The sequence below is a fragment of the Chelmon rostratus genome, chromosome 6, assembly GCF_017976325.1.
Source record: "Chelmon rostratus isolate fCheRos1 chromosome 6, fCheRos1.pri, whole genome shotgun sequence".
Classification (NCBI taxonomy): Eukaryota; Metazoa; Chordata; class Actinopteri; order Chaetodontiformes; family Chaetodontidae; genus Chelmon; species Chelmon rostratus.
This window is the reverse complement of record NC_055663.1, coordinates 28,768,446-28,780,725: the sequence shown is the minus strand read 5'-3', so window position 1 is coordinate 28,780,725 and position 12,280 is coordinate 28,768,446. Positions and strand designations below refer to the sequence as shown.

The 12,280-nt window shown below is 45.9% G+C and overlaps 1 protein-coding gene across 2 annotated transcripts in view; it reads right to left on the bottom strand.

Moving 5' to 3' along the window:
• immp2l (inner mitochondrial membrane peptidase subunit 2) overlaps positions 1-12,280 on the bottom strand; it is a 117,388-nt gene that overhangs the window by 90,099 nt on the left and 15,009 nt on the right. For both annotated transcript variants that reach the window (XM_041938826.1, XM_041938827.1), the window contains exons 2-3: positions 9,755-9,892; positions 3,889-3,992 (exon numbers count right to left, since the gene is read on the bottom strand). In XM_041938826.1, coding sequence (XP_041794760.1) covers positions 3,889-3,992; positions 9,755-9,889 — 239 coding nt within the window. In that variant the 5' untranslated portion in view covers positions 9,890-9,892. The remainder of the gene's footprint in view (positions 1-3,888; positions 3,993-9,754; positions 9,893-12,280) is intronic.

The window sequence follows — 12,280 nt, the reverse complement described above, 5'->3', positions numbered from 1 at the left end:
AGATGTTGTGTCACCTGGTAGTAGTGGTAACTTTGGTGTTTCTCAGGCGTCAGCAGGGTTCGGGCCTCTCTGCTCTCTGAGTTCTGAGTCTCTATCAGACCAAGAAGCAGCAAACAGCAGCTCGGAGCTGCAGATGCTCATCAGTCAGTGAGATCCTCCAATCAAAGCAAACAGAGGCAGAACGCCGCCGCAGAGGAGTTAAAGCGGCGCTTTTCAAGGTTTCCGTGACTGTTGAGAGTTTTCAATGAATATTCATAGAGTGTGGAATTCACCCCTCCCCCCAACCATCCCCCGCTGATCCAAGATGGCTGTCATCAAACCCTTCGACGTAAACAAACCCAAGCGAGCCAGAAGCCGGGCCTCTTTTCATCTCCCGCGATACGTGTGTGTTATAACCGGCGGGAAACATTCGCTCCCCACCGTCGAGAAAATGATGTTTTGCAGGAATCGGATCTGATGCCGCTCAGAGGCAAACGGTTCTGTTCACAGCTGAACAGAAAATCAATCAGGTTTGTAATGGTCTGCACTGAGAGCATGACAAACACTCATGGCAGCGCTCAGCTCTCTGTACACCGCCTCAGAGATACAGGGACGCAATCACTCTCCTCAGCCAGCGTGCACTGAAAATGAGGCATTCTGTAAATAAGATATTACTCTGCGGACCGGCATCGAACAATTTTTCTTTAAAATCAACGCCAATTATAAGCAGAAGTCGGTCTCCCCTGCAGTGCAGCTCTATCGTATTCAAATATCAATGCGAGGAGATATTCTTGGCGGATGATAGAAGCAGCTTTATAAGGGATTTGAGTTAAATGATGAGACGAGCTGAAACAGATTTCACGTGAGGAGGACTGAGCTCTGTGCTGCTTTGAGGGGAAATCCCGTCTTCAAAGGGCGGCCAGGTAAACAGGTGACATTAAGATCGGAAGACAAACAGACAAAAAGGCACAGGAGGGAGGAGGGGAGGTGCTTATGTTGTCCCTAAGCTGAGTCTAAATGTCACAGTGTTTCTGCGTTCACATGAACTCTACAGGACCACCGTCTCCATGTGCTGTCCTCAGCTCTCTGTGCTCAGAGGCTGTCCAGCTGTGTGACGCTGCACTGCTGGATCATTACCGTCTGCCAGAGGAAGGACAGCTCTTCTTCAATTCAGCCACAACACAAGAGCTACAGGTTAAATCACTGCTCTGCTCTCTGCGCTGCCCTTCACAAATATCTCTTGTCCCACAGGGGTCATCATGGCAGCCGGTTTGTCCTCCACAGCAAACACCTCCAAAGAAAAACCGACAGCATCGCCTTCGCCCCATCAAACAGCTCAGAACGCCAGTCAAATCTGTCAGTTTCCTCGCTGGTCTCAGAGCAGCCGCGGGGCTGCAGCATCTCCAGTCTGAACAGGCTGAATCAGCGTGTGGGACTTTCACAGAAACGGAGTGTTAATGACGCTCAGACGGCCCTCTGAGGGGCTCCAGGGCCGCCTGCAGATGGAAAAACTCGCAGTAAAGGTTTTCCTAATGAGCGATGACGGCTCGTCATGCACAGACTCCATGATGAGTCCGTGTTCTGCACGGTTTGACCAGACCTCATCGCACCTGCTATCTCACTGTTTCCCCATCATGTTGAATTCCCAGCTGGTGTCGGAAGTGCTGGAAGCATGTTGGTGACAGAAAGTTTGTGATATCGGCTCCAAAGGGCCCTGCTGCACCGCTGAACAGGAAAATGAAACCATATCTGTACGGCACCTCGGTCGGAGCCGTGCAGGTGCTTTCGCAATGACAAAACAAAAAAACAACTAAATTATTCAGTCCACAGCGCACCTGTGTGTGAGCGCCGTGCGTTAGCCTGAAGGCTGAGACATGCTTACAGAGTGCGTAACACACAAAAGTAAATAGTTTGCACGAGATCCCACAAAACCTGGAAGCTACAGCCAGAATGTAAAACTACCACAGCTTTCTGCAATGTTCCAGCCAGTCAAAGAGCAGAATCAACTCCCTGTCAGTCACTGAATCCCATGTGCACTGTGGAAGTCAGTGCATGTGTTAAAGTTCAGTTAAGTCAGTATCTCCGCTGGAAATGATGGTCTTAGTCTGCATGATTTCAGACTTGAACGTAGTTGGAGAGATGTAGCAAAACCGGGTAAAAACAGGTCAGTACCACACAAGTTAGTGGACAGAGTTCAGATATGAGGAGAGAAACTCATGATAGAAAAAGCAGTGGAACATTTTCTTCAGGATTTAGACTGTGACAGACTTCATCCTTCACATTCAGGATGACACTGACAAACACACCTGGCACTTGGATTAGATGAGCACAGGTGTGATATTTTACATCAGTACAGGCGTCTTGTGTGTCTGTAATGCTTTATGTTGTGCAGGATCTCTTCACCAAGATGTAAGTTTGTATTTGCACCAGCGTCTCCAGAGAAGCCACCAGTCGAGCCCTCTGAAACACGTCTGACAGGAGCACTCCATCAGTCGTGTGTTAGCTGGTTAGCATGCAGCACACTGACTCTCTCAGACTGCCTGGGTCACCCACCATGTGCAGCTTCGCTGTCTGCCACGTTAGCAGTTCCTGTTGGCTTCATATTTAAACTTCCAAAGTGCCGCTGTGGTTCAATCCCACTGAAATTAATTACTTTTTGATTTGTCTCCTTCCCTGAAGCTCATCTGTCTCCGTTGGTAGATGTCAAACCTTCACATCTTACTCATCCTCCACAAGCTTCTGATTGGCTGAAAGTTGAAACTAATCAAGCAGCTTGCAGCTGTTAGCCCTGTTTGCGTTTGCTAAAGCGTCACTCGTCATTTAGCTTCCCATGTTTGATTATCAAAAGCAAGACGCCATCAAAACGAAACAATAAGAGGACAGAAACAACGAGCATAAAAGAACTTTTTTCCCTCCGCATTGTGTTTGTGGATCGAGCTCAGGCTCAGCCCTCTGTCATCAAGGTGACATCAGTGCCAGACCAAAAAATGATATCATTTATATGAATTCCTCATCTCCCTGTCGCCATGACAGGCCAGATAAAGACCGGCCCCATTGTTTCCAGAGAGCTGAGCCTTCAGAAGCAATCGCCATTTAAAAAGAGAAGAGAAAGAAAAGTGTCTAAACCTTTAAAAGTACTTTAATCTAATTCTTTAATCTATTATATCTCCTCATTTGATGCTTTGTGTATTTAGTGCAGTCATTTCAGACAGTTGCTCACTTGTTGTTTGTCTCTCAAACGTTTGTTGTCCATGATGCACGAAAATTTGTTCAAACTGTTGAATAACGACACAAAACTGAACCTTAAGCATGAAATCTGACTTTACAAGACATTCAAGAGACGGACAGAACTACGGATTTCTACTTTGCCTAACGGACAAATGGATAAAATATTTGCTGGAATAATAAACACGATCGTTGGTTTGCCTTCCTCATCCTCGCTCACCTTCTCTTTGATGGATGCTTTATCAATCATGAATAAATATGAGCTGCATAAAGACTTCCTGTCCATAAAGTCTGTCACACATCATGGTGTCGGGCATCAGTGCAGCTGAGCTGAAAAATGTCTCTAATCTAATGAAGCATTTTTGTAGTGTAGAAGCAGTATTATTGAAGAGGAATGAGTTCTGTATACATGCAGTATATCTGATAACTGATCACTGTAGGTGGTCTAAATGTTCATCCACAAGAAGAAGAAACACCATAACACAATAATCCTGAGTACTGCTGAGTGAATTCATTCATTCATTCATTCCCTTTCCTGTCAATGAGCCTAAAACGCCTCTCAAAGACAGACCCAGAGTCTGCTCTTCAACCTGGAGTTCACACTTCACACGCGACTGTTCAAAGTCACTCAGTAACTGAAGCTCGCTCGGTGTGTGTCGGTGGAGTTTTTCTTCAGTTACTCACAGGACGGAGACGATGTCTCCTCGCTGGACCTGATAGTTCCTCACACTCCAACGGTTCAGCAGGACGACGTCACACTCGGACGTCCCCTCTGGGTTCAGGAAAGGCTGCATGGAGACACACACACACACACACACACACAGACAGAGACATACATACACAGACAGAGACACACACACGCACACACACACACACGCACACACACACACACACGCACGCACCCACACACACACACACACACAGAGATATGCTGAGTCATTGTTGCTTTTATATAAATGTACACATCATGTGCTTGTTGAGCTGCTCGTCTGGATCGAGCAGTTTGTTTCTACCTCTCGTGTTCAGCTTTACTTCTCGTCTCTTTGTCTCTTTCTGTTTCTATTCAAACTGTTTGAAACACTGAGAAAGGAGGAGAAACTGAAATCAGAGCTAACTGTTCAGCTGTCAGAGTGCTTTTCAGCCCAGCTGGTGGTTCTGTCCGTCTGTCCGTCTGCCCGTCTGTCCGTCTGTCCGTCTGTCCGTCCATCCGTCCGTCTGTCCGTCCGTCGGTCGGTCTGCCTGCCTGCCTGTCTGTCTGTCCGTCAGTCCAACATCTCTTCAGTCCAGACATTCATGGTCCCCTTTTTGAACCCTGTTATTCACCTGGATTCATGAAAGTAGTTTCTGTCGTCTTCACAACTTATTCAACTTTTAACTAACCATGAATCCACAAACAAACAAGCTTTACAGGAGGCTCGGCTGACCAAATGTTAATGTGTGTGGATGGATTTTGGAGATTTTAGAGCATCTGCATGTTTGTTGAGGGAACAGGTTTGAAGTCTGTGCTGTTCGTCACTATTTAACAATTAGAACACATGTTAATTCTTCCCATCTAACGAAGAGAACAAGAGAAAAATGGCTTCAGTGAGGACGTGCTCGCTGCACATCCTGGTCACACTTATCTAATAACCACATTAAAGAGATCCTGAACAAAACTTTTCTCTTAAGTGTTCGTGGATAAGGGTCATCACATCTTCATCTGATCCAGAATGGTTCAGACTCTAAGTTAGAACACACACGGTGTGATTAATGAGCAGAAACCTGCTTCACACTGAGTTCCACACAAAATCCAATGATAAAATACTTCATATAGAAACGCCTCCATCACACGCTCGTCTACGAAGGCAACAATAAAAATCGGCTCTCTTACGACGTGGTTTGTGTCCACGTGTGACGAAGCTCACGACTGCAAACAGGATGTGCGCAGGTCATTTCACGCCTGCCGTGGTAACTGACAGAATATCTCTCCTCTGTCAGCCCCAAAGTAAAAACCCGTACGAGCGCTGTCAGCCTGCGACTCTATCAGCTGGATACTTCATCAGCTCCCTCGCGCTCACATTCCTCCGTTTACATGCTGCCTCGTTTCTGAAACGACTTTACAGGAAAATGTAAAGCGTGACAGTTTGGCCGCAGCAAGTTGTCTGATCAGTAATTTAGTTTTTACTGAGAAGATTCAAGAGTTTAAGAAACTTGCTCTGATTATGACCCGTGTAATAAAATGAACCTGTTGGTCCCACCTGTGGATCCATCATTAGAAATGCATGAAGCAGAGCCAAGTGTTGCACCAACACACACGACTGGGTTTAAATCCACATCCAAAATACTGAACAGGCTGCAGCTTCAGTTCAGCATCAGAGGAGCAAGATTAAATAAAGACATGAAAAAAACACACCGTTCATCCAGCTCCTGTATTAGATCAGCAGATTATTAGATACATAAGATCCAGAAAATGAGGTTTATTTATCAATTTACACTCTGAAACTCAGCTGAGCTTCGTCATCAATGAAGAACTCAAACTCTACATATTCATGAGCACTGTGAGCTCAGAAAACACTGTTTCCATGACAACAACCCAAGCCCTGCTGAAAGGATGAGGGAACTCTCACACGCACGAATGCATGCACGCACGCACACACACACGTCTGTCTTGCTGTGTGTTTCTGGCCTCTTGCTGCTCAGGGATCAACCTGTTGTCTCTCTAAACGATCAGCTGATACAGGTAACCATTGACGACAGCTGCAGTGTTTTAACGTGTGATGACACTGAGCTCAGACCTGAAAATCTGTCACATGACTGTATTTTGATCATCTTGCAGTGCAGCTGATTCACTGTCCTGCCAAGCGGTAGATGAGAATACTGATGGCAGCATCCACCGCAAACAGCTAACCTGGATCTGCCCAGGAACAGAATCCACCTCCCGGCTCACTGATTGACATGTCATATCTTGTTTGTTTAACTGGCGCACAAAACAAAGTGTAAAAACGGCAGCCGCTTTACGGGGGTCTTGTGTCAGATTCACTTCCTGGAGTCTCAGCTGGTTGCTGGGAAACTGGTCCTTGTGTTTGGTTCTTTCCTCAGCACCAAAGGCGAGCATCTGTCCGCCACATACTGCATCCATACTGCTTACATGACCATGCTAACATGCTGAGAGAGTGCTGATGTTTAGCATGTGCACCAACTTAGTTTAGAATGCTAGCATGCTAACATTCACTAGTTGCCAATGAAGACAAAGTGTCACTGGTTCTGCAGGTATTTGTTCATAAATATGCTCACTGATCCATTCGCTTCATCTTCATCATGAATATGTGTACCAAATTCTGGTCCAATCCATCGAGCAAATGTTGAGATATTTCACAGGATAAGTGAAAAGTCTGATCTGATGGTGGCGCTAGAGGAAAAATCAAAGGATCACTGACATCGTTCAAATATATTCTGCAATAAACATCTGCAGCAACTTTCATGACAATTCACCCAACACGACTTCCCAATCGAAGCAGCTGACCAACCAGCCGCCACTGCGCTGCTGCTGCTAGCATGGCTAACAACCCAGAGTCATTTCTTTGACCTGCACTTCAGAACAGCACAAAGCTGCAGCCTGGACCAACACAGGCCGATCATGAGCGTCTTCCTATCATAGAGGCTACAGACAGAGCACATGGTGAACAGCGGGATCAGGGTCACAGGATCCTTCACCCACTGTCCAGACCAGATCTGTTCCAGCAGCAGACAACTGGCTGCTCCTGCCGAGGTCACTGAGTCTCATTGACGTGTGATTGAATCAGACGCAGAACAAAGATCAACCAGGATAAAACCTTAACCAGAGAGAAGCCGGGAACTGTGTAACACAGGTCTCTCACATGGAGGCGATCTCCTTTCCTGAACCAGTTTCCTCCTTTAAAAACAACCTTTGTTTAGTCATTTCATTAATGATTTCATTAATGGAAGTTTGGATCAGAGTCTCAAACTCTTCAGAAGCCGACATACGCAGCTACATGAATATACAACACGAACCAAAGAGCAACAAGCACTGTTAATATTCATGCTCATTAAAAATAGAGAGCAGATTGTTTAATGCATAATGCAACACATGTCGAGGATAATGAGCCGCACGACAGGAAACCAACTCGGTCAAAACCCAACAGGCACTTGTTTTCTGTTTTCATTTTCTGCCTCTCAGAAGATAGAGGCTGCATGGAGACGAGGTTCTTCAACGTGTCACTGCCACCCGCAACTGCTGCTTCTACATCAGCATGATGCCTTTGTGGTGAGGGCTGCAGCAGGTCAGGACATGTTAACTCATGCACAACTGAAACATTACCCACAGTGAAACTCCACCACTGTCAAGCTCGCTTCCTTCTAACTTCACACCAACAGATTCACTTCAGATTCAAACCTGATGTCTTCAACCAACGCTAACTCGAGCGACGTCACCTGAGGACGTTTATCAGACGTCACAGCTGCTTCTGGAGATATTCAAGGTTTTTAACAACTATTAAAACACGTGCAGTAGAACTGTCCAACATCTGGAAGCTCACTCTGAAATGCTCCCACTAGAAGTACAGCAGGAGGAGCTCTCCGAAAGACTACTTTCATCATGCTTGTGGGGCTAATGTTAAAGGATAACTTTTGTTTTTTACAACCTGGACCTTATTTGTAGCATTAAATACGCCCATTTACTCACCCAGACAACTTTGGTGGCATTTGGAGTCGCTTTGAAGAAATTAGCCCCAGAGGAGCGGCGCGTATATCCGTATAATGCGAGTACTCGGGGCATCCATGCTCAGCCTCTATATAACGCATAATCTGCAGAAACTCGTTCATATTCCAATATTTTGTTCTGATATGCTGGTGCTATTCCCCTCTGAGCCGGCGGTCGGCTAGTTTAGCTGTAGTTTGGCACAGCTATGGTTTGTTATTGCGTATTCGTAGCCGACCGCCGCAGAGTCAGCCGTGTTGTGGCCGGCTGCTCGCAGCGCGCGGCGTTCGGTAATGACATCATCCACGTCAGAGGTAGTTGTCTAGAGACGCCGGATGTTGATAACATGCCACCACGGGCTCAGAGGGGAATAGCACCAGCATATCAGAACAAAATATTGGAACGAGTTTGGCTGCAGATTATGCGTTATATAGAGGCTGCGCATGGATGCCCCAAGTACTCGCATTATACGGATATACGCGCCGCTCCTCTGGGGCTAATTTCTTCAAAACGACTCCAAATGCCACCAAAGTTGTCTGAGTGAGTAAATGGTCGTATTTAATGCTACAAATAAGGTCCAGGTTGTAAAAAACGAAAGTTATCCTTTAAGGACAGACAGAGAAATTTGAACCTGTCCTTTTAGGTATGAGGATCCCTGAGACACCTGTTTATATCATGGCTGACCTCAAATCTCGTTTCTGCTTGGATGGAAGGTGTGTGTAAACCTTACCTTACCTAACCTTACACTACCAATTAAACAATTAAAAAAATAAATGCAGATTCTCGTTGAGAATGCCGATCAGCAGCCTATAGCGGGCAGCTGAATGCAGAAACTGTTCAAGACCCCTTCCTGCTGCCTAGCAACACACGCTACATACATTTTGAGGAACTATATTTTAATGATGTAATAATATTTTAAATTTAATTCAATCACATGCTGAGTCAAGCTGGTCAGGAGGGCCAGCTGTGTCCTGGGCTGCCCACTGGACTCTGTGGAGGAGGGTGGTGAGGGGAGGCTGTCGGCCAAGCTCACAGCCATCATGGACAGCAGCTCTCACCCCCTGCACCGGACTGTAGATGGGCTGAGCAGCTCCTTCAGTGGCCGACTGAGACCCCCCCAGTGCAGGGAGGAGCGCTACCGCAGGTCCTTCATTCCCACCGCTGTCAGACTGGACAACTCCACTGTGCAGTTATTATGTGCAGTAACCTCTGCTCCTCTGTGAGTCCAAACATCCAGATCCACCACTGCTGAGCAAAACACACTTTCTATTTTTTCTCTAAACTTACTGTACATAGAAAACCTTTTTTTTTACATTTTTTTAAACTTTTAAATTCTTTTTGTGGTTTGCACCGTTGTAATTTATTGTTCTTATTTGCACCTCCATTTGCTGTTTGCACCCCCCCCCCCTTTTGTGTTCAGTAAGAGTAAATTTCTCCAGTGTGAGATTAATAAAGTCTTAAAGTTTTAAAGTCTGTGCAGCAGTCGTCATGCTTTCTCCTCTGACCAGCAGCCGATTATCAGCTCTACGATGTTGATGAGAGGAAAAATACATGTAGAATTTGTTCCGTGGTGCATTTATTGCATTTTTTTTTTTTTTTTTTTCCACACAACAGAAAGCTAGAAGTCAAACGGCAACTTTCAGATTTTCTACAGCCTGTTCAAGGTGGGAATCGTTATTCTGCCTCGCTGTTATCCACTCAACATACTGTCAGGACGCTGTGACCTCTGACCTCTTTCTTATCAGTAGTCTGTAAAGTTAGAGATGATGCCTGCTGACCTCAGGTACGTTTGTGAAGACAGGCAGCGTGAGGATTTCTCTCTCACTGATTGGTGGATGTGTTGTGACATCTCACCTGCATCGACGCTCCCTCCACTCGCGCCACGTAGGCGAATCGATCGAGGACGGTGACGGTGACGGGAACGGCAACAAAGAAGCCGCTAACGAACGCCCGCAGGTAGCGCCTTCCTGCCGTCGCCTGCTGAGCCATCACCTGGACAGGAAGCAGCAAAAAACAGAGGACGACATCATCAGAACCGCGACGACAGACGGGAAACCGAAGAGAACACGGGTTAGATTAGATTCTGAGCATGAGCGTTCGCTAAGTGGCGGCGCATGTATGAAACCAGTGAAGAACAAACCACATCGCAGCTTAACGAAGTAAGAAAGACAAAACCAGACAAGCTGTCTGTCCTCCACTCTGCATCTGCAGTGGAGCTGCTGTAAAAGGTGTTTGGACAGGAGGAATGATCAGTGATCAGTCATTTATCTTTGTGTTAGACAGACCTGTCCTTTAAGTTCATACAGTGAAGGGAAGCATCAGATGACACCTGAACTCATGTTCAGATAAACATGAATGAATAAACTCAATGCGTCCATCACAGTGACACCTGGCTCACAGCCTGTCCAGTTCAATCTGAAGCCACGCTCATACCTGGATCATCATGTGAGCTTTGTCTGGATAAGGAGACAGCACATTAATGTCGAGGATCGCGATCAAACTGTGATGGGATCCGTCTGGTGGTCTGGCTCATACTGTGACTGGAGGTCACTCAGCTGTAAATGACTCCACCTCTTCCTGCTGTCGCACGTTCCCTCAGAAAAGGTCCTTTAAAAATGAACGATGTCTGAGCAGGGCCTCCCCTAGACCTCAGCCCTTCAGTCCAACCTAAGTCATTTCACAGAGATCCAATCACAAAGTGAGCAAATCTCACAGAATGTGAACGTGAAGCGTGTGGATCAGATGATGAGTTAACACCTTCTGGAGACAGAGTCTGAACCTCAACACAACATCCATGCAGAAGCTGTTCCTGCAGCTTTTGACCGTATCAAATGAACTCTCGGAGCAGAGGGAGCTTGCCCAGTCATCAGTGAACTGTACATGTTCACATTTCCATTTTCAGGAGCTTCAGCTGCTGTTTCCAGTCCTCAAAGTGCTCCACAGCAAAAAAAACTAATACGAGCATCACCAGTTCGAAGACGACTGGGCAGGCAGCTGTGGAAGATCAAAAGCTCCAAAAGCACCTTTAACTCAGTTAAGATAAACTTTATTGATCCTGGTCGGGGAACTTTTGATTTGGGATTTTGAATTTTTCATGTGTAAGATATGAATGATAAAAGACAATGTTTGTGTACCACTGCACAATAGAAAATATATAATACATAAAAAATACATCAGTACAGTGATGGATATTTGGGTCATATTCCTATACTTGTTTGAGCACACACATATACTCTGCTAATAGTTAGATTACATGCACATGCTGACATTAATGATAGTTGGATCCTGATGTGTTGATCTGATTCATATTTTCTGCTGATGGATTGTGTGACTGAATAATCAACAGAAATTCTCCTGGTTGAGTTTTTCCTTTATTATTCATAGAAGTGATTTAGACGAGGAGTGATTCTTTGTGTGCAGAATATATCTGAGGCCAGTGTGACCTGGAACAGGAGGTTTTGAGATCGAGGCCTGGCATGGGGGACATCTTGGGGCCCTCGACTTAAGATAGAACTGGTTGGCGTCAGGGATAAGGGTGTCTCTCTAGATTTGTCCTTGCAAACAGGTTGCTGTGGTGACGTTGGATTCTCAAAGATGAGCAACCAGAGGAGAGAGAGAGCGCCGACGGCAACGAGGAGGAGCCGACGACTGTTTCAGCATTTCCCCATGTTCTGTCTATAAAATATTGGGTCAGGGAGGGGTCGTGTGTCTAAAACAACTCTGTTGTGGATCAGGGAAAGTCGAGACCCAGAGCTCTGCAACCTTGCACAATCTATTGATGTTAGAATAAAACTGTTTTTTTGGACTCAACATCTTCTCCTATTGCTGCAACAGTAAAAAATGTTCAATATTGAACTAAATATTAGCACAGATGTAGTGGACATTAGCAAATGTTAAACATAATAACAACAGTAGTGCAGAAAGAAGGTTTGTGATGTTGTGATGTGAAACAGCATTAGCACAGAGCTACATTAACTGATGCTGGAGTTGAACTCTGACAGCTGTTGGCATGAAGGACCTGCAGGAGCGTTCCTTCTTACAGGGTGGATCCGCTGAAGGCCCCCCACTGTGTCATACAGGGGGTGGGAGGGGTTGTCCAGAGGGCAGTCCAGCACAGAGCCAGCTTGTTTGTTCAGTCTCTTTCTGTCCCTCTCAGAGCTTCCACAGCCCCAGCAGACCACTGCATTAAAGACTACAGATGTTACCACAGTGTAATAGAATGCATTTAACTGTTCTGCACACTCCAGAGGACCTCAGTCTGCTCAGCAGATGGAGACTGAGGCTCTTCAGAGTACACAGACATGAAGACAAGACAGAACATGGACTGTGTGGTGAAATCAGCTGTACAACTTTCCTGTTTCACTTTCTCTGCTTCTCATC